General features: G+C 34.2%; 4 protein-coding genes across 7 annotated transcripts in view; 2 read left to right on the plus strand and 2 right to left on the minus strand.

The window, feature by feature from the left end:
- Window positions 1-4336, minus strand: part of LOC140663097 (uncharacterized) — a 34225-nt gene extending 29889 nt beyond the window's left edge. The window contains exon 1 of the mRNA XM_072886993.1: window positions 3741-4336. Within this exon, the coding sequence (XP_072743094.1) occupies window positions 3741-3795 (55 nt within the window). The 5' untranslated portion in view covers window positions 3796-4336. The remainder of the gene's footprint in view (window positions 1-3740) is intronic.
- A 1063-nt stretch (window positions 4337-5399) lies between these two features.
- LOC140663099 (aladin) lies at window positions 5400-8325 on the plus strand. Its single transcript, XM_072886998.1, has 7 exons — window positions 5400-5498; window positions 5579-6051; window positions 6138-6255; window positions 6364-6663; window positions 6745-6914; window positions 7028-7358; window positions 7593-8325. The coding sequence occupies exons 2-7, from the start codon at window positions 5693-5695 to the stop codon at window positions 7884-7886; spliced, it is 1572 nt and encodes a 523-aa protein (XP_072743099.1). The 5' UTR covers window positions 5400-5498; window positions 5579-5692; the 3' UTR covers window positions 7887-8325.
- A 59-nt stretch (window positions 8326-8384) lies between these two features.
- Window positions 8385-17456, plus strand: LOC140663098 (uncharacterized). 4 transcript variants are annotated; one of them, XM_072886994.1, is made up of 7 exons: window positions 8385-9404; window positions 10547-11357; window positions 12457-13447; window positions 13731-14083; window positions 14313-14474; window positions 14849-15239; window positions 16725-17456. In XM_072886994.1, the coding sequence occupies exons 3-7, from the start codon at window positions 12523-12525 to the stop codon at window positions 16838-16840; spliced, it is 1947 nt and encodes a 648-aa protein (XP_072743095.1). In that variant the 5' UTR covers window positions 8385-9404; window positions 10547-11357; window positions 12457-12522; the 3' UTR covers window positions 16841-17456. The 4 variants fall into 4 exon arrangements, with proteins under 4 accessions (XP_072743095.1, XP_072743096.1, XP_072743097.1 ...); XM_072886995.1 differs by having other exon boundaries at window positions 10547-11242; XM_072886996.1 differs by lacking the exon at window positions 10547-11357.
- Gilt1 (Gamma-interferon-inducible lysosomal thiol reductase 1) lies at window positions 17274-23562 on the minus strand. The gene is given in 9 exon segments (XM_072886999.1): window positions 17274-17628; window positions 18222-18377; window positions 19296-19493; window positions 20300-20473; window positions 20945-21047; window positions 21049-21064; window positions 22653-22871; window positions 23194-23328; window positions 23403-23562. Coding segments are annotated over 9 exon segments (1206 nt in total). The 5' UTR covers window positions 23503-23562; the 3' UTR covers window positions 17274-17523.
- Window position 23563: the final 1 nt, after the last annotated feature.

Raw genomic sequence — 23563 nt, forward strand, 5'->3', positions numbered from 1 at the left:
GATAAAGAAAATGCTCATCGTATAACTAAGTTTATACTCAAGTTATCGGGTCGTCGAGTGGCCATAGATGACGGTACATCGATGGAGTCATCCGTTATAAAGATACGTATAGAAGAAAAAGAGAGATAGAAAACGATTTACTCCGAGAAAGTCTTCTCGTGTTTGAAAATCTAAGATGATGAAATGGAAATAAATAACGCCATGAAGAAACATAAAAGAACGTATATGTCTTCGATATTAATTTTTCTGAATTTAATCGAAAATTATTGCAAAACTATTTCAGCCGGAAATTAATCATAATAGAAATAATATTATCAAAAAAATTATAGAGAAAAAGAGGAACGTTACAAAATCATTTTCATGCTTTGCTTTTCCTCTTCTTCTATTTTATCCGTTAAAGATATTTTATTATTATTGTACGAAACAGTGACAGAAATTTCAAAAATTTTCTTGACAACTGTATTTTTTCAATAAATATTTATCTTGGCATTATTTTCTATTAATATTGTTGCATTATGTGCAACAATATTTCGTTTAAATCGTACAAACAGCTAAATTAGATTCTGGATATTCGCAATAAATACATATACAATGGGATATTTATTTTTCACCGCAATATTTTTTACGTCAACATTACGTAATTTGATGCAAAATGTGTAGAGATGTATATATTTACATTTGAATATTTATTTCGAAATATGATTGGCTTTTGCGAATATTTTCGTAGAGAGTATACTTATGTCGACATACTTATTGTTAGTTAATTTTGAATACCACAGTGAATCATTTAATCTTTTTTAAAACATGAAGCGATAAATATTAATTTGCTATTTGCAGAGTGTTTGATCCAATCTCTTATATACAATTAAAAATTTATTTTCCTACATATAAATTTTAACATATAAACTGAGAAAAATGTATGCTTACAAGTTACAGCGATATAGTGTTTTTTTTTTTTTTAAAGTTCCTTTTTTGTTATGCATAAATTTGTTAGTAGTTGAAGGCAATATAATAGGTATATAACACAGGTATACACTAGAAAATGAAATGGCTAGAATATAATATTTGATATTCTAGCAATATTTTATTTTAAAAATGTATACCAATACTTGTATATATAAAACATAAAATAGCTTTCAGCAAAAAAAATTCTGTATTATTTTTCAATATCAGAGGTAAAATATTGATAGCATATAGTGTATTAATACACTGAATTCGCAGTACTTTCTCATTATACATGCTATAATTATACATATATAATTATGATATACGTGTTATAATCTGCACATATTTTATGACATAAATAATTTTTATTAATATAAAAAAAAGTTTTTTATTGTTATTCTTAACCTTTACGTAGTTGATACGCACATAATTAGCTACAGAGATTCATATAATCTTATTTTATATGATATGTGAAAAATCAAAGTAAACACAAAATTGAACTGTTATGTTTACATATAAGATGCGTAATATCCTTGAATCCATTCACGTGAACAGCATACTTCTAAACAGGATTGAAAAAAATAATAAACCTCTACATCTCTCAGAAATGAGAATAACAAAATAGAATGTAGGTATATAGACTTTTATGTAATCATTTACGTAAATTTCGATTTATTCATTTTTAAAAATATTTGTGGATATTATATGTCTAGTAATTATTTATATTCATAACCATATTGCATAAGATTACGAATAAATTAGACACATATAGTATGAAAAAAATTATTAAAATGTTGCGTGTTTCCTATATATATTGAGAGTAAAATACAAAAGATATTTTAAATTCTCCGTTTTTTAAATATAAGAAAGATTAATAGAACGGAAAGTCAAAGTATCGCTGTCGAGACATACTTCGATCAAGGATAAACCGCAAATAATAAACATCGTCCGAGCTCTCGTCGCGAAGAAAGAAACTTGCTATACGAACGAGCCAGGCAACAAGGGAAGGTCGCAGCGTGTAAAGCACGATCTTACGCGCGGTATGTTTAAGCGGGTAAGTAGGTACGGTAACGTTACGGAGGAGAAAAGTCAGGTAGGGTGGTGCGGATCGATGCAACGCGAGTCGGTCTACTCGAAGGCGAGAATTTGCAAGCGGAAGAACACTCGCGTGAACTCGGATTATCGATAACAATAAAGTATGAAAATTCAGAGAGAAGAGCTCGGGCTTTTATATAATCCCCTCGGGCGGGAGATTATATAAAAAGATACGTTACGATTAAAGTTATAAAGTGTCGTCATTCCACATTCAAGATTTTTCTTACGAAATAAAGAAATATTACCATCATGATAAAGCTGACTCGAGTGTCTCTCTCGCGTCGAGTTTCCTGAAAAGTTCCGACCCTTCGCGCGAGATGCAAGACATATTGTTATGATTACAATCTTCGACCCGCTAGAGAACAGCATTCTCGCAAATTGAACAAATTTGACTTCCGAGAACGATAAATGACTCGAATGTCTCGCGTCGGAGTTTTCCAAAAAGCTCTGGCTTTTCACGTAAGATCGGAAGATAAAGACGTCTCTCTATTGTCACAGTTGATTAATATCTTTTGACATAATTTAATTAACTTTCTGTTTTTGCCCAAATATTGATCATTAAAAGATGGATAATATTAGACAGTTGACGTATCAACTGATGTTGATAGAATCAAGTCTTAAATATACACAAATTTAAAGTTCTCTTTTTTTTTTGCGAGAAAGATAAACGTTTATTGTTACGTTTAGGAAATATATTCTAAAAAAACAGCGGTTTTACAAATGAAAAGTTCAGCTTCTTTCGTAAGAATAAATAATGGGAATAATTCGTGTTATATCTCCAAGAAGCTTTGTTCCTTTTTGTGAGAAAGATTAAAAGCTAAAAACTTTTTTCCTTCTTTCTATTTATCACATAGAAATTCGTTAAATAATTCGAATGTCCTGTATCGAGTTTTCCGAAAGAAGTTTATGTCATTCTTCGCAAAAGATTAATAGACAGACTTTTATTACAATTAAGGATCATACGTGAGCGAGTTGCGTAGTATAGAATCCTCGTCCGAGAGACAGCGCTCTCGCGTCCTTGTTTGTTATGCTAGAGTCGCGTCATTCTTTTTTTTTTTTTTTTTTTTTTTTTTTTATTATAAAGACAGTACTTAGGAGATAAAAGTCATGACTCGCGAGAACGTCCAGCCTAGAAAAAGATCTCTCGGACGTTCCTCGTAACAGAAATACGCTGGAAAAGTTAGTGGAAAATAAAAGGGAATTCTGTATTTTGCACCTTTTGCGATCGATCGTAAATCTTTTCATTACGAACCGTGTATTACCGTAATAAATAAATTGTCGAAATTTCCGCTCAGCAATAATATTTATCTCTTTTACCTTTCCTCTCTTCGAAGGCTCGGTATACGAAGTCTCGTTTTATATCTTCAGTAGAGGAAACGTATGATATATGCAGACAAAAGGGACAGATTTGAAGCCACGAAGGTCGTAGAGAAGGAGGAGGCGAGCACTTCGCGATAACGCGAAACGTCCTCTCCTCTTTCTCTCTCTCTCTCTCTCTCTCCCTCTCTTTCGTTCCGACATCTCTCGCACGCTCGTTGATCGATGACCGGCCGTACATACTTTATGTCTCTCACGGAATCGTCCGTTCGCGAAGAAATGTTACGCGAGACGCAAGACATCGCGGCGCGATGGGCGAGGAGGAAGGGACAATAGGGATGATATAGACACGCGGAAAAGACAGAGACGGGAAATCTACTTACCACCGATACTCAGAGTTCTCCATCGGGTCTTCCGCTTGGAACCCTTCTTGCCCATCTCTCGCAGTCGCCCGCGCCACTATTACCGTCTCTCTTCCGCCTCTGCGCCCTCGTCCTGCACCACAATGAGATATCTTTCAGTCTTTCGATTACTCTCGCTCGATCCCGCGTCTCGTTCCTCTTCTAAGACCAATGGAACGAGACCGCTCGATGGGCCGAGATCGTCATCGCGCGCAGTGGATCCCCCTCGATTCGCGGACTACCTCGGCGGTAGCATCGCGATATAACCGTCCACGCGAGTCCACGCTGGAATCGTCGTCGTCGTCGTCGTCGTCGTCGTCGCACGTTTGCTCGCTCGCTCGCTCGCTCGCTCGCTCGTTCGTTCGTTCGTTCGTTCGTTCGTTCGTTCGTTCGTTTTAATCGGAACGCCGATAAGACTCTCACGGTTTTCCGATTTCACGCTCGTTCGTTCGTACGTACAATATACAATTGACACGGCAAATCCTTCTCTCGTAAAAAGGCACAAGCCCTCGATTGGCGAATGCGATGAACGACTGTAATACGTAACCCACCCTGCTCGAACGACGACCGTACACTGCGGACCCACCTCGCCCCTCCCGGCGAGTCCACAACCCATCTCGCTCCGCGCACTCTCGCGCACGCGTACTCTCTCTCTCTTTCCTTCTTATCACATCCCCTCCTTCTCGCTGTCGTCGCTACGCTGGTGAGTTGTACTTTTTCGTCCGCATAATTTGCATCTTCCGTACTCGGAGTAAAACAGACTGTATGTTTATAAACGCGGGAAAGAGAGAGATGCGAGTAAACAGGTGCAGAAAGTGTAGATGAAGTGTCTCTAGTAATCTAATCGTGCGCGGGCGCCCTCGCACTACCCGGCTGTTTTAATTTGCGGTTTATCGAAGGATTTTCGTACAAACGTGAATTGTCATTCGGATTATAATCACGCTATATTATTCCGTGAACGAATTTGTACGAAATGTCATGCGAGTCACAGCGAGCACCGACCTTCACGTTGCGATTTTTTACGGCGAAACAATTCGAATGGTTTCTCGAAACGTCACGCGCATGCGCACTATACGTAATCGTGTTACAGATCCGTTGCCTAGCAACGGTTGCCATGCCACAGTTAACAGTTTCGCGCCATTTTCCTCGATAGCTGATAAAATATTATCCATACATTAATAAAATGTTTATCGTGTTTTAAAAAATCGTTTGATTAAAATATAATTTTACGCGCACGCAGGTGCATAAGGTGCAAGTTTATATAATTTAGATTTCAAATTTTGCATCACACAATTTAAATTCACACATTACGGAAAATGATAAATTTTTGTGTAGTTTTTACAACTTTTTTTTTTAATTTTATATATAAGTATAATAATTTTGTACTCATTTTTTGCTTCTTCTCTTTAGTATTGTATAATGTACGTGATGCAGGATTTATTTTGTAAAGTAGAGATAGAACACATAATTATTGAGTAAAATAATAAATGAAATTAGTATAAAACTAAATTTCTTTTATTACATTACGTCATATATTTCTACTCGGAGCAGAAATTGGCAATTCTCATACAATACACAATAAAATATATATCACCAAAATATTTTAACACTAGAATATATATTAAAATAAAGCGAGAGAGAAAGAAAGAGAAAGAGAGAGAGAGACTCGTGCGTGCTGCGTGTTCACATGTTTAAATTGTGTCAGTTGAACTGTACTATTGACGTTATTTACTGTACATGGTATGTAAAACTTAAATAAGTTAAAAACCTAGTTCAATTTGGATATGCAAAAAGATAAAACGCTTTAATTGTTTGTGTAGGTCATTGGAAAACACATTTTTATACGAGTCATTCACGATATTGTGAGTGACACGACGTATGGGTTAAATGTATAGGTTAAGTCGTCGTTAACACCTGACAAAAAAAAAGCAAAAATGCTAAAAATATTGTCACTTCATGATTTCGAGTGTCCTGTTTTGGACGATACGGCAGCCGTTGGTTTAATTAGCGGCACCGTACATTATTGTACCTATGACAAGATGCATGATGAGATGCAACCTTTTTCCAAGTATTTGCGCGGGTATCCCGAGGTATCTATCACGCAGGAGATTCTGGCCACCCGCGACTCAGCACGTGCGATCAGTGCTGGAGAATTATTTCTGCCCATTCACGATAGTGTCTTCAAAAAACTTGCCAATGTATGGAGAGAGAAAGGATTGTCTGAAGCCATTCGCTTCGCTGCAGCTGCAGATCCAGAGCAGATTACAAATGTTGTGCATTGGGTGGCAACAAGGTATAATATTTTATTATATATTGCTTGCCTTCTTGGCAGATTTAATATTTTTATATCAATGTGAAAAAAATATATAACAATTCCAGATTGGATTGGATGCTGGATTTGATGGAAAGAGGAATATATCAGAGAGATGTGTTACCAACTTTAGGAACTGGGTCTGTTGCTGATATGGTTGCTACACGAGATTGGAATACATCACTGGTAAGAATACTCATTCATCATAGGATTATATAAATATAGAAACAATGTATATATAGAAATATATAAACAAATTTGAGTATTGAAATCTTTCTGCAATGTTTATAATAGATTAGGTGTCTGTCTTGGCATCCACATTGTGCTCGCTTAGCTGTGGCTACGAGGGACGACCGAATTCGCATTTATTCACAAGGCATACTAGGTGTGCCAGTACTGAGACATAGTGCACAAAAGTCAGTTTGCTGCTTAAGTTGGAGACCATATGCTGGCCGTGAATTAGCAGCTGCATGTTATTCAGGAATATTAATTTGGACGATAGAGTTGGGAGCAGCCAGTAATTTACTTAGCCATGCAATACTTTTAAAACAAAGAAATCATGTACCTGTTACAAGTGTTATATGGCATTCACAAGTATTCATTTATTTTTACTGATATTTAATAGAAATATTGTAAAAATTATAATTTATAAATAATATAATGTCTTCTTCTTAGGGTAGTTTATTAGCATCTTGCTCGCCAACAGATTTAAACATAATAATTTGGGATGTTTCGAAGGAAGACTGGGTTCCTTTGAAACGTGTCGGTGGAGGTGGCATATGCTTTATACATTGGTCACCTTGTGGCTCACGATTATTATCTGCTTCGTGTAGAAATATTTTTAGGTAATGTCTTTTTAAATTTATATCTATCTTTTTCTATATATGTAATAATTTGCTCAATATTCAAGTAATTGCATACATAATAAATAATTTAAAAAATTGATATTAAATTTTAGAGTTTGGAATACTGGCGTTCCGACGCCATGGCATGCAGAAAGGTGGACAGTTCCTCATGGTCGTGTAGCAACTGCATGTTTCGGTCCCAATTTAACATTGCTCTTTGCTACTACTGAAGATCCTGCCACGATATTTTCGTTACCATTGCAAGATAATATATTTGATGTTAAAAAAGCAGCTGATAATGATGTAAAGATAGCTATGCGTCTAATCGATTTAACGAAAGTAAATTTCTCGTGGGATGATAATGATGATTATATCACAGTGGGAGGCAGAATAATTTCCATGGAATGGGATCCAACAGGAAAATACCTCGCTATTCTTTTTCAGGTGTGTAATAATATGATTAAATGGATCTGTTTGGTTTACTTGCATTTTTTTGTGTATAAAGAAAATGGATGTACATTTAGAAAAAAAGAAAAATAAAATAAGATAAATTTAAAAAATAAAACACAAGAAGTGTAATTGAAACAAACAGACATGATGTTATAAAAAGTTAAATAAAAAATTACTTATTGTTAGTGCTAATGCCATTTATTTTTTGTTTTTTTTTCTTGATAATAGGACAGTCCGGTTATTGCTCTAGTTAAAACGAGCCTAAGTAATTTATCGCGAGTAGTGGAAGTGCAGCCAAGCTGTCTCATCAAAGGATTTCCTGGTGAAGTACCAAATTGTATTAACTTTTATCAAAAACACTCATCGTGGCCTTGTTTAACAATAGCTTGGAATAGTGGACGCGTACAACATTTCCCAATTGTTGAAAATGAATCTAAAGTTGATGTTACTACACATTCCACGCTATTGCCTCAATCTATAGGAAATGAATCGTATAACGTCTGCAGTTACAGACAATATTAAATTGTTATTTCTATAATATTGATGAAATAATAATAATAAAAAATTTATATGATTTTTCAATTTTTAAAGTTCGTAAATAATTGTAAATAACAAAAAAAATTTATAAATCTATATGTAAAAAGAAAAACAGTATCAATAATCAACCGTGCCAAATTGTCATCTTGTAAACTTTTTTTTACATTTGTGTATGTGTGGTGCGTGTATGTGTCTATATGTGTGTATATATGGACAAGATTTATGTAATTCTTATTTTGAAGCAGTTTATATCCGTTACGGCATTGCAGATAAAAAAAGCGAATGGGTGGGCCGCCATTAGATTCTCTAATGGACTATGTTTGTAGCATATGAAACATAAAAAACACAACATATCCTCTCGGTTTGGTACCTAATTATACGAACTCACATGCAGAGCGTGCGTCTTTCTATTTTTACGTCACTTGACCGAACGCTAAATGTTTGCCGACACGTATGTATGTACATGTTGCGATCTATTTTCAATACTTTATATATTATTCGTTTCATGATATCGCACGGTTCTGTATATGTGGATGTGAACATTTAAGTGTTGAGTACTTTCGTCGGAGCAATTTGACGTAAGCAATTCAAATATTTTTTTTTCTAGAGAAAAAAATGAAAAACGAAATTACTTCCAAGTATACAGTATTTTTTATTAAATTTTAAAATTTTTAAACTTTAAAAATCTACAATAGGTAATTGCTATTAACAAATGTATATCTGTATAACTCTATGACACAAATATTTGAAAGTTAATATTTGTTGGACAGTCTACAAATGTGACTAGATATAGGTAGCCGGGCATTTTCTTCTTCTTTTTCCCTCTTTTTTTTCAGACACATATTTTACTTTGTAACATACACAATATGCTTTTCTGAAATTAGAATACTATTTTGATCTCGGTAGATATCTCATAACTCGAGGTTTTTGAATTTATTTGATATTGATTTTTCTTGCATTTTACAAATACAAATATAAAAATAATCTAATATATGAATATAAAAGAATAAAACAATAAGATTTTAGATTGGTATACATGAGCATTCGTGCAAATTTATTAATTTGTTGGGATAATTATTGCGATATTAATCGCTTCACGAAAGAGATCATACGAGGGAAGGGCGGTTAATCGTTTTTGTTCGAGGCGCGATTAAATGCGTTCGAAATGGTTTTTTTATACGTTTCGCTGTTATTGCATCCGTATGGAGAGAGAATATGATCGGTGTCCTTTTTACAGTATATTTATTTTAAGGGCGGTCGAGCCGCGCGTACACATGCGGCGACTATGGTACGAGCGAAGTTGACAGGTGCCCGAGTAAAAAAGCAGGATCGTGAGCGGGCATAGTATGTATATAATGTAAGCATAGAGGGCTGGCAGACCACATGTGCCACTCTATCACTTATCTACCCGTAATATGACGTACAGCTCGCCCATGCAAGATGCACCAAGACGTATACATACGCGTAATTTTCCGCATATGGAAAGCGCGAGGATGAGTGAGAGTGAGTACATTGTATTATTGTATATTATTTTATGTGTAATATTTTACACATAAAAGAAATAGATAAATGAAATAATATTTTAATATACCAGTGACACATCAGTGTGAGATTTAAAATGTAGGGAGATAAAAATATTTTATATATCTGATTATATAAAAAAATCTGCATCTTTTTTGTTTAAAGATTATTTAATTTTGAATATACATATATACATGTATATTTATAGTGACTTTATACATTGCAACTGTGCTGATATATTGTATACTGTCTCGGTTGTCATTAAAATGATGAATAGATATAACTTAGTTTTCAAAGTATTAAGTAACTAAAATGAGAAAAAGATTGTGCTATAAATGTCCAGTGGAGAGGATTGATAGAATGATAGATAAGAAATTAAATTGTAATGTGAAAAGATATCTTGTTTCACACAGCAGCAATATAATTTTAAAGATTTTCAGCACATGTTTCTCTTCATGAAACTAATGTGCATTATAAAATACGTGTGTGTGAATTGTTATAAAAATTAGAAAGAGATTGAAAGAGATTGGAAATGTGACGAAACGAGGTGAGAAGATACGTGTAATAACAGTAGCCTGTAATAGGAGAGTAAGGAGTGAATGACTTGTATCCTCATGTGGTGCATAGAAGCTGTTGTTAATAAGTGACGCGTGTATGGCAGCTGGTTTTACATTTTTTTGCTCTGTACCCGATTCTTAGGGTTTGAGCGACGAAAGATCGTCTTGAGTTCTCTCCTCCTTTCTCTCCTTCTTTCATCCTTTTTTCTTCCTTTGTATCTTTCATCTTTCTTGTTTGCACAATGTTTACGCCGTCTTGACTCTATTAAATAAATAATAATAGAAGTAGTTTTTAAATATTTTTGATACAGTATTTTTAAGACCAAAATTGTATTGAGCATCAATAGAAATATAAGGAACGATTATTCTCTTTGGATTTTTTAAATAATTATTAAAAAGTCAATTTAATTAATTATTCTATTAATTTAATTTATGGTTAATTATTTTATCAATTTAATTATTCTATTCTGTTTTCTATAATAATATACAGTTTTTACGTTGATATATCAATTATATATTTATTTTATACGTTTTATATAATAAAGTGTTTTATCCACCAAATCTTAGGTATCGCCAAACGTAATCGGCTAAATCATGAATGACTGGACAACGTGACAATTCTGACTTAAAGGAGGCTAGAAGAGTATTTCAGGGGGAGAATGCTCCCGCGCGGGGCATCGAACGCGCGCCAACAGATGTTCGATTGCGCCCGCCACCCCCGGGCACGAATGAACCGCAGGACCCCCGGTCGCGCAGCGACAAGTGCAGCCACAGTAGGCAAGCAGGGGAAGATTTGGAGGGGAGAGGGAACGATGGACTTGGCGCGATGCAGCCACGCGAGTGGGCGGCGCGATATTCTCTCTCGCGCCTTCTCGTACCCCTCATGCGTTTTTTTAGAATATTCCCTCCGTCCGCTTTCCAAGGAGAGGAACGATTTCTTCGAAGGGCTTTGCTGAAGAGGAGGGGAAAAATCTTGGTCCTCTCGACTCGAGACTCCTTGGCCGAAGAAAACGGTCGTCTTCGCGCGATTGATAGTCTTCAGCGAGACGCGTTAACGAGTGGTGCAAAAGCGTCAACCCTCTTATCAGTTCCGGGAGAAGTAGTGTTTTGTTCATTTCGTACTGCGTTTCTCGTTGTTTCTCGCGATTATTTGTATTATATATTGTTTGTCGCGTGCGTACCACGAGAGAGAACGAGCGGAAAAGACCGATGCGATAAGCGTGTCCGCAATCGGCGTGTACATGTTGATACGTTGATATCGAAGTAAGCTGTTTCTCTGACGTTACATTCTTAAATTTTATTATCATCGACCCCCAGAGGAATGTAAGGCTATCACACAATCGGAAGATATCTCTTGGTCATGATAGTTTAACAGAATGTAAGCTTAAAACGCTACTTATGTGACAGAAATTTAGCATCTTTAAGACGATTATTTTAGTTTAGTTTCCTGACGAAAGAAAAATCAAAGTTTGCACCTCATTTTCCTCTGGTGATTAAATCGAATTAAGAGCTAGAAAATTGATTTTATATTCATTGCAAATGTGTGTGTGTGTGTGTGTGAAAGATAGGAAAGGTATCATTTTAATTTGTGCAAAATTGACTAAAAAAACAAATTGCTTCTTTTGGTCTTTCTTAAAAATCGAAAATGTTTCTTATAACAATATTATAAATCTTAGTCTGACGACTAGTAACTCTTTTCTTCATACAGAGATATGATATAGTAAATTGTACGTTAATATTCAAAATTTTGTCTTTATAGCTATCCGGCTATAGATTAAATCAAAATTTACTCGTTTTTATAGAGGATTGATTTTTAATTTTTTTTTAGCCCTATATCTACGTGCTTAAATGTTTAATAGGTTAACCATTTGTGTCATTCAATAATTAAAAAAAAAACTTTCATTATTAGTTTAATCAACGTGCATTTTTGCTACAATTTATTTTTCATTATTAAATTTAAATTACATATATTTTGATCTATCAAAAATTAGATAAATGCACGTGTATGATTCGATATCAAGTTAAGATTTAAGTCATCACGTCATCACATTTACGTTTGTCTGCTTCGGTAGCACATATTAGACATGTATAAAAAGGTTTTTCAAAAGTTTAAGGATTTTAAGAAGAGGGTGCCAAAAAATATCAAGGGAATGACTCGCGATAATTCTCTCAACAATTCGCGCTTATTGATAACTACATAATAGCACAATCATCGTAATTTTCTCATTTGTATCATTATCGTTATCTGCCGATGTCTTTGCTGGATTTTGTTATCTCACGTCTAACGAGAGCTCTCAAGATGATAGTTGAGCAAAGAGCACATGTGGGGAGTGGGATGACGCCAAAAGCGCGCTTCGCGCTGGTTTTCTCGATTGAGATCCGTCGTGCGCGTGTTACGTTACAAAATCTTCACTACAGTTTCGCAATTTAATCGGTTTACTGCAACTAAATATACGTATCGCTATGATTGACGGCAGGCTGCCGGCCGCGTCGAGCCCGGACCGACGACAACGAAGCAGGAGGAGGAGGAGGAGGAGAAGAAGATGCACCTCGAAGATTATCACGGCGAGAGAAGCGAGGAGGACGACGCGCGACGTCCCATATCCGGCCTGGACCAGGACGACTTCATCGACGACAGTTCGCTGCCCGATATGGCATCCTTGGTGTCCATGACCGGCATAGGGATCGACGACGCACAGTCGCATTGTTGGATGACCTCGCAGACGGACAATCTCTTCTCCCCGTTGGATCCGCAAGACTATCTCGACTGGGACCAGGTACCTGTTGTCTTTCAATATCCCTCCCAGTATTCTAACACCGGGAGTGGATCACCTGGAAGCACCTGCAGCGAAGCAACCACGCCAACCTGGAGCGGTGTCTTAACGACGACGAATCATGGTGAGGATAAATTGGACTGCCAGAAGTTACCGTCGATGGGCTCGGCCTTTTCCTTTTCACGCACCTTCTGCAACGCAATCTATCCGGAATACGGAACGGAATCCGTCCATAGCGGTCATCAAGATTATCAAGAGGATTGCCAGGAGGATGTAGTGTCATTGCTGATGAGTATACAAAACGACATCGCTCAAGGCTACGGTTCTTCTTCCGCGCAAATGTCTTCCATCGGCGATGAGTTTGACCTAAGTCTGATTAGAGGTGATCCGACGTCTCTGCTGAACGTCGTGGACTCGCCTTCGTCGTCGTCGACGTCGTCAACGACTTGTCTCACAGGTGATGAACAAGAATCATTCCAAAACTTTGACCCGCCATATTACGCAGTTGGACACCTCGTTTCTTCGCAGCAGCAACCGTCTACGATGTCGACGATCAATTTTGCTAGCGACGTCGGCACGACAGACAGTTTCGGCAATCAAGTGATACTGCCGCGGAACGAGGGTCTGCTGTTTGGCAATCAGCGGGTCGTCGGGTCAAAAGTCGCGGAAAACGAGAAGAAAGATAAGTCGTACGGTAAGTACGCAGTATACTGTCTCTTCGTTTATTTCAGAGAGGAATTTATTTTTTTATTTAACTCGTCAGAATGTACCTGAGTATTCTATCGGACAAAAAAAAATTTATTAAAATAAAATTCGCCTACTCTTATACAATACACTTTTAGTATCGAAATAATAGTCTAATATACTTTAAATATTTCTCAATAAATTTAAGCGAAATACATTTTCGGAATTATTTGGCATTTTGAACGACTGTAATGTCAGGTGCAGTTGTACATATTTACATTTTGTTCTTGCAGATTGCGCGAAACCAGTGGAAGAGAACTTACTCTCGACTTATCAATGCCACTGGATCGACTGCGGATGTGCGTTTGCAGAGCAGGAGGGCCTGGTGCGACATATCGAGAGGCGACACGTAGAGTCCTCGACGAACGCACACGGTCACGGTAGACGGATGCAGCGGATAGATCGAGACAAGGAGCGCGAAAGCAAGGAGACGGGGGAAGGTTTCTCCACGACAGCACCAGCAAGTCGGGAGGACGAATTCGCCTGTCTGTGGCAAGGGTGTCCGCGCGCACGACCCTTCAATGCTAGATACAAATTGCTCATTCACATGCGAGTACACACGCAAGAAAAGCCGAATAAATGTCCGGTTAGTGTCATCGTCATCATCTCGCTCCTTCAGCGATTTCAAGTTCGCGTCAATTTTAACGTGATTCTTGCGATATCGACACGTGCTTTCTATAACTTTCTGTGTGTAGAAAAAAATTATTATTTTATCAGTCGATTTAGGCTGCACGTAAATTATCAAGTTTCTTGTTTTGCACGAATTATCTGTCAACGAAACATTAATTTTCCTAAACTGTTAATTTTTGGTTTAGTTTGCTGGTTGTAAGAAGGCGTTCAGCCGTCTAGAGAACTTAAAAATTCATCAGAGATCGCATACAGGCGAGAGGCCTTATGCATGTCAACACAGTGGCTGTTCGAAGGCATTTAGCAACAGCAGCGATCGGGCAAAGCATCAGAGAACACATTACGATAGAGTACGATTTCATTTTTATTTATCTCCTGTGTATAAATGACATATTTAAAGATTATTTTAAACATTCTTTTTCCAGTTTTTAACATCATATGTATGCACATATGTTTTACATTTTTATTAACTACATTCATATTTTTATTTTGTATTAATATTAATTAATTTTATTGTGGTTTGATCTAATTTTACATTTATGTATTTGATAAATTACATTATTATGGTATATGTATATATCTTAAATTGTATATAATGTATGTATTATTTAATTGTAAAATATATTAAAAATATATTAATTTGGGCATTATACATTCGACGATCTTTTTCAGCAGAAGTATAATTTTGCATAAAAAATATTATAATAATGTCAATTTTTTCCAGAAACCATATGCTTGCCAGGTAAGCGGCTGCGGCAAACGTTATACGGATCCGTCGAGTCTTAGGAAGCACTTGAAGAATCATACAGAAAATTCTAATCCATTATCCAGTTTATTATCGGATAAAGTATCAACGGCAACCAGTGCAACAGGACATCTGTTAAATTCGACGAATCCTTGTCAACGTCAAAACGCATGTACTTTTGATGTGGAAACGAATCATCCCTCGTATAAACTCTCTAAAATCTATATTAAAGATGAAGACACAAATAATATGTGTCATCCAAATAGACCCTCTATAAACTTTGACAGCAATCAGCAGGAATACGTGCCGATCGAATCAGTTCGTCATCTTCTTATCAACGATATCAACAATACACAAAGTGAAAATACAGGTAATGAATATATGTATTCAATCGACCTTTAGATATAAATAGACTATAAATTTTATCAAATTTTTATCACAAGAGATCTACATAACTCACAACGTTCATCCAATGAAACATTTAAAAGAGAATGATATATATATTTTAATAGTGTGGCTTTATATATATAAAACAATCTATTTTCTATTATTAATTGCAGTTGTGGCTTTGTGGTGTCTTTTAGATTTCATATGCTACTGTGAATTAATAATATCTAATTATTAATCACGTATTTTACAAATATCGTTTTAAATATAAAATATTGTGCATTACACTGTTCTTATATATTTTGAATTCTAGTATGACTTATCCTATGCGTGACAATATTAATCAGTATTTTCGATATAAAAATCTGGTCGAAATACGATAAGAAATATTCCATCTCTTGCTAGTTAGACTGCTTATTCATAATCGTTTTCTATTTATGCGAAAGGCATCGAAGAAGATAGCATGACCTTTAACTTTAATGGTAAGAATATGTTATTGAAACGAGTTCTATTACAACAGTCTCTTTTAGCGAAAATGTTATTTATTAAATAAATCAGTTATGAAATTATTATATGTTTAACACTAGAAGTGCCGAGCGGTCATTTTTTACCGTTTCTATTTTTTATTATTATAGATTAATATCCTATAACTTTTCATCAATCATTTAATAAGGGACATAATTAATGAAATTAATAAATTTCAGAATTCTATCTTTTACACAAGAAATAGATTATTAATTTAAAAAATCGCTTGGTACTTCTAGTGTTAAATTAAAATTAAATCTCTTATAGCAAGTAAGAATCAATTTACTTGGAAAAATCCTGATATTATTTAGATGTTCTAAATCTTTTCTATATAATCTTTTGGAAGATAGAGAGAGAGAGGGAGAGAAAATATGACTAATTATTTTTCAAAATTCCATCGCTCTCGGGAGAGATACGGTAGCATTTTCCACGGACATATTTACCGTGAAATGTCGTGTATCTATTGATTCTGTCTTTTTACATCTTTAGGTTGCGTGTAATTTTGATTAGAACGCACATAAAAAGATACCCGCGCGGGTCATCAGCAATTAGATCGTGCATGCGTGCGACTCGCTCGTGCGCGCGTTAGCTTTTTCTGTCGTGGCTCGCGCACTGCAACGAGACGCCGATGACAATGTCACGCTCGGTCGTCTATAGTTAATCTCAGAGGAGGCTTCGCCGTGCTTTTATGCTTTTACCCCATACCGAGTCTTAAAATAATATTCTTTACTTTTTTGGGGGACCGCACGACGTATGTACGCGCGTACGAGCGAGCAAGCGCATACGCGTGACAAAACATATGACGCGTTGCCACGTGCCACGCATCCGTGCTATTTCCAAAGGAACTTTCGCGTAATTTCGTAAAGAGTGTGTAAAAACGCGCGTGTAAGATTGACAGTCAGAAAGAAAAAGAGAGAAAAAAAAGCCGTTGGTATTGTTTCAGGATACTGCCCGTCCGCAGAGGACGATGTACCGGACTTTCACGATCTTGACGCCGATATCGAACGGCAATTCCACGAGTTGAGTGCCCTTGACGATGCTATTTTCATCGATGGATGATTTTCCTCAGCGGGAGAATCCTTTTTCTCACGAAGGCGAAACAGAGTAGATGCTTCGGTGAATGAGCGGTAAGAATACAAGTTCGAAAGATTCGTTATGAAAGATTACTCTTGGTTTCAAGTAATATCATTTATTGAAGCAATACCATATAAATATGATTATTTAATATCAAATTATTTTTATTCAATATGTGATTTTATTTTTATTTAATTCGATATCTTTAATTATATTTTCTTTCAATCAAAAAGTTGACATTGTCGCATATCATTATAAATTATTATAAATATTATTATTTTAAAGAATATTATATAATTTACAACTCTGGTATTTAATAATTATTGAAATCATACTCATTTTAAAAAAATATTGTTTATAAAAATTATTGTATATTAGAAATAGAAGAAGGATCATTCTCTCTCATTCACTGATGCATTTATCTTATCGTCACGATCTCATTGTCGGTGAATCGCGCTGTCTTTCCAAAGATTCGTTTATTTTCTTTTTTTTACAATCATTTTTATACGTATTAGTCCGTTATATTTGATAAATCGTATATATTTTTGTACATAGACACTTATATATATTACAAGCGAACAATATATGTCATTTATTTCAACCGAGCAATTATTTGTCCCCGCACCTTCAACACGCGATTCGGTTTTGCCCTTTCTTTCCAATTTTTCTTAATTTAAGCTGCAAAGCCTCGGTTTCTCTTGCTCTGTCAAATGATGACAGATCAGTTTGGAGAAATTGTTTAGTGCCGTGTCCTGCTTTTCTTTCGAGTACACCTGTATGTATGAGATATATTATTATTTCGTAATCGTATGAATAGAAAATTGTTTTATTTTTATATAACATCTTTAAACCACTTAGGGAAACAGATTTACTAATAATTAGTAACAAAAAAATTAGTATTGTAATATAACAATAATAAAAAAGATTTTACAATTAGTAATTACAAAAATAATATTAATATTATAAAGAATGAGAATTTTATAAAATACTTGTCAGACAGAAAAATATGCAGCGAGCATAAGATTATATTTAATTCTAATTTATTAGTAATAAAAACTATAAATGAACTAGATAATCGTAGGACTAAAAAAAGGAAGAAATAACGAGCTCAGGAAGAACGTAAAAAACGAAGAACTGTAAAAGTTCAAAAAATTCAAATTTACACAAACATTGAATAGTCGATACATATTAACAATAAATTAAAAAATGTGCTCTAATAATGAATTTATATTGTATGGATTTGTTTTCAAGGAATATGTGTACTTGCCGAAAAAGAGTGATATGCATTTAAATATGTTGACTAATTTAATATATGTCGACTTATTTTGTTAGTTATCTTACGAAATGAGATTAAAATTGAACTTACCCCGTTGATTATTATCGTTGGTACGAATTTAAGTGATGGTTGGAGATTGTGCGTTTTATCACCGTTAGCTGCGAGCAAATCGTCCCCGAGCGAGCCGGCGATACAATCGTTAATCAATTTTCGCGTTCCTTCGCTTAGGCCGAGATTTTGAGCGCACTACAAATTAGTCATTCAAATTTAGTTTTCCTTATATCAATTTTTATTATTACACATTATATTAACATATTATCTAACAGTACAAGATATATTTTATCACTGAAAAATTGAAGAACTAAATATTTTTACGTCTTGTGATTGCGACATGACTAAAAATATTACGAAACGTGTTATCGAGCGATATCTTTGAAGTATCAGCAATCATTTACGAAAAAAGAACTGTAATAGCTTTTTATTGTTCACATTTTACATATAAATTATCCGATTTTTTCTGAATCGCTTATAAAAAAAGAAATAATATATTTTTTTCCAAACAAGATTTTCAATAATAAACTCATCGGAAAAATTTGTACGTTTTAAATATATTTGTGCTTAAGATATTTCCACTGTCATATTTATCTGTGAATGTCAAAGATATCTCTGTTGATATTTTATCGTTATAGATATCATTCTCAAGTTTTAATTTTGATTTTTTTAATATATATAATATCTTAATTATATAATCGCGATAAAAAATCATCTAAAAAATCTAGTAATTTCTTTTAATCTCAATTTTTTATAATCTTTTTTTAATTAAATTATAATGTGTATGAGATGGATTATAATTTAATTTAAAAAAAAGATTATAAAATTAACATTAAAAAAAATCAAAATTAAAACTTAAGAATGATATCTATAACGATATATACTCTGGTAAAGTATATATGTACCATATAACACATGCTACTGCATAAATTCGATGGGAAAGTATGCCAAAAGGTCGGTATCATTAGAGTTAAATGTCAGGTTGGTTAACTCTTACTCATCGGAGATTAATTACATGTTACTCCAGAGTAAAAGCACATTCGCTGGCAGTTTCAATGCCGTTTCAATTAACCACGTATTTTACGCGGTTGGAAAATTATAGAAATAAGCTACCTGAGGAACAGCGTTTGACGGATTCCTAGCGGACATTGCACAACCGACCAGTTTGACAGTCAGCTGCTGTTGCTCCTGGGTCTCCTCGGAGGTCTGTATAGCGTGGATCGCGCACGCCTGGGCCTTATTTCCACTGCATTCGGCGGGTCCGTGTTGACACAAAAACTGCCACGGACCGGTTTCGCTTTCGCGCGTGTGCTAAGTATGTATATGTGTATATATATATATATATATATATATATATATATATATATATATACACAAAGAATGAATCTGTTTTGAATCACGCTAATACCCTTGAAAATGCGAAATGACCTTACTATAATTTTATATATATCGATGAGAATGCTGTGTTTCATAGCAAACATATATATATATATATATATATATATATATATATATATATATATATATATACACGTCATTAATTTGCATTAATGTGTTTGCTATGAAACACAGCATTCTCATCGATATATATAAAATTATAGTAAGGTCATTTCGCATTTTCAAGGGTATTAGCGTGATTCGAAACAGATTCATTCTTTGTGTGATAATTTCTTGAAAAATTTTATTTTAAATTATTAGTATACTATACATGATTAAATTATTAGTACGCGAATGCAATAAAAAAAGGTATACAAAGTAAGGAAAGAAAGTAATTTTATAAAAATCAATCCGAAATTACATTTCTGAAGTATTTCTATAATAGTAAAAAAGTTGCATGGTGCTTACAAATATGTGCTGGTATTCGTATGTGTGCTAAGTATTCGTTGAATTATTATCAAATATTTTTTATACATTTTTTAATATAATGCTAGATATAAAGGATGACTAATTGTAAGTAAATATGTAGATTTAATATAAGTGAAAACTTGATGAAATCAATGTGACACTTCGAAACAGATTGTGAGATTGCGTATCCACTCGAGATAATATTATCGTTTTATTATCGTGTATATTGCTTCATAATCACATAAAAATCTAGTGGAGACAAAATTACTTACCGTAGCTTTACCATAAGGAACAAACGTGACATGGAGATGATTTTTCAATTCCGGATACGACGGTACGAGTTGAGTTACGATCCATCGCATACTATCGCTGCATAACGATTCATAGTAAACGTCCACGCTCACGTTGCTCCTGTCTGATTTGTCATCGACTAATTGTGCATCAGACTAAACAAATTTATAAAATTATCACGTGCTGCCTAAGAACCTCCTAAATATTGAACGTTTTTTCACGTTAGCTCTTATCTGTCTTTTAAAAAAATTGACGAATTAAAAAGAATTGCTAGATTTTTAATTGGCAGCTTCGAATGTGCACTATCTTCGAAAGAAAAAAAAACCTTTTAATTAAATTATTCAAATTCAACCAGAATATTCAATAAAAATTACGAAAATATATTATAAAAATACGAACAATGTTGAAGTGAAAAGGTGCAAGAATATTATTATAGTATTTTTGCGTGATAAAAATAAATTTTTTAAAAACCATTATCTATTGTTCGAGCGTGAAAATATTTTAAGACTTTATGAATCCGGTAAATAACACGGTTCAATTTTTATTGTTCAGTTAATCATCAATTTGCAAATGTCAGAAATATTTAAAAGATACATTTAGATATATTTCTCGAAATTTAAACTTACCAAATTGTGACAGACAAATGTAATAAAGACGGCGGCCGCCAGCCAAGCGCGAGAATCGAACACGTAGTATCGCATGGTTGTGTCGTTAACGAATGAACTAAAGAAGGCGTTTTAAACCTGCTGGGAATTGAACAACGGATACGGGAGAGGGAGATACGAAAAGCGATGCGAGGAGAGATACGGTGGGGGATCAGAAAGAGAGAGTAAAATCAGACAATCAATATAATGGTAAATCTCGAAACTGATTCTCGAAATATTAGTCGAAGACATTATTTTAATTATTATTTATCTAGAGACTCTAGATTTATGGTGACCATAGTTGCCGGATGTCTATTATTATTAGTACAAATATAGATATAATATAGGCAACGTCTTCAGACGTTGAAGCAATGTGTACATATACACATACATGCAGTGATCTCTTTGATGCAGCGTCATCATGGGCATTGCTTCATTATCATCTGGATACTGCATGATAAATCGACGCAACATCCGTATGTTTTTTTCCGCTCGTATGTAAACTAGCCATAACATGTTATAAAATTTTATAGCTTCATAAAACAGTTTCTACCTTGTAGTAAAATAAACTTAAAATAATTTGAAAATAAATATTTTTAATTTGTAAAATTTATTTCAAGTATAAAAAATATAAAAATGGACAAACAATACGGACTTATTTCATTTTTGCGTTGCAAAATTAATTTTTAGGATTTTTGTTAATATTCATTGATTTATAATTTATTAATCTTTTTTAATTATAATTTAAGAGATGTGCAGATTCATATTTTTTTAAAATATCATATAAAAGCTTTTCACAATTTTATTTTTCTTCTACATTTATACTTTTTTAATAAAACAAAACTTATTTAAAACAATTTTGCAAACTTACAAAAATATTTAAGCATTTCTCATTTTAATTCGCTCTACATTAGGCAAACAAATTTTAGTTTTTAGTTTTTTATTTTTTATAAAATATACAATTTACGCATCTGAGAAAAAAATTTTCTCAATAATTTTCCAAATACTTGGAAATATAGATACAATTACATGTGATAATTAAGACAATTGTGAACAATTATAAAATATATTTGTAATACAGAAGTTAACAATTTGCACTATAGATATTTAAGGATATTTATCAATAATTATGATAGAGTTGTAAATAAAAAATAAATAATGCAATAAATAATTATTTATCTTGTCTGAATTATATATATGTATTATACAATATATGTACAATATGTTTAATAAATTTATCAAATTAATATAATAAAAAAAGGGGTCTTATGCAGTTTATTTTTGTTTTATGACACGTGATTGAATACAGTTTAACACATAAAAGAGACTAGTTTGAGCAAAGAAATTGTTCACATTTTTTTCTTTTGTTTTATAGAACTAAATAAGGAAAAAAACAAACAAACTTTTGATCAATCTAATGCATATTGAAAAACCATGTATTATGGATTTATACCTTGATGGAATTTCAATTCTGGTCGCACCTGCTTCATTTCCTGATACAGATCGTTCGCACGCTTCTTGAAGGTTGCGGCGAGTTCGGGATTTTTTTGCGCGCCTTCTCCTCGCGCGTGCATCTGTGACAGGTTTGCACAGGCGTACGGATTACCAAGCTCGCAGCTCTTTAATGATAACTTATAAGCCTCTTTATAATTCTTGTCAATAATTCCGTCGAAACCACCCAAGTAAATACCCGATAAATAAAAACACCCTTTGTCCGAATTGTATATGTCACAGGCCTTCCTCAGTTGTTTGACACCAGTGTGGACCTGTGTGGCCCTATCTTTCTCTCCAACGTCGTTCTTAGATGTTCCTAAAACACCAGCATGCAAGCATCCATACTCGTCATTGAGTTCGCAACCCTTTGACATGTATTTGTATGCCATTGGTATATCCCGCTTGCAACCTTTACCTGTATTAAACAAGGAAAATGTTATAAAGCATGTTCGGAAAGTAACTACACTTATTTTAAATATTTAAAAAAATATTTATTAAACATTATTAGCAAATTAGTTTTTCTTCAGATGTATATCATTGGAAGAGTTTTTGCTAACAAGATTAGACGAGTTAAGGTTTGCATGGTCGTGGAGGTCACTTACATCTTTCGTGAAAAAAAGACCAATTTAATTATAACGTTTGATAAATGCTTTTTTTAAATATTTAAAGTAGAGGTGTACAAATACTTTTTAAACACCCTGTGTTATATAGGATGTATACAGGATCAGGTAATTTACCGATTGCTCTGAAATCACCGTATTTCGCGCAGCTTCTACCATAATTATATTGGTCGCAGGTTGTCTTGTATATCGCAGCGGCCTTCTCCATCTCCGACTGCACCGCTTCATAATAATCACCTAATAGGTGGCAAACTATTCACAGAGTAAAATGCTGTTTTGACATCGAGGTTAGGCTCATTGTCAGTTCGGAACGCATCTTCACTCACCATCCGGTTTTTTCTCGCTATAACAACCGAACTGATACTCTATATGAAGATTCTTCAAGTACTCCTTCACGTCTTCTTCGTTTTTTAAGTCGTACGCCATCGTTTTATAACCAATCCTACCGGGTTTTATTTTAAATTGCACATATAACCTGTGATACTAG

The sequence above is a fragment of the Anoplolepis gracilipes genome, chromosome 2 (genome assembly GCF_047496725.1).
Source record: "Anoplolepis gracilipes chromosome 2, ASM4749672v1, whole genome shotgun sequence".
Lineage (NCBI taxonomy): Eukaryota > Metazoa > Arthropoda > Insecta > Hymenoptera > Formicidae > Anoplolepis > Anoplolepis gracilipes.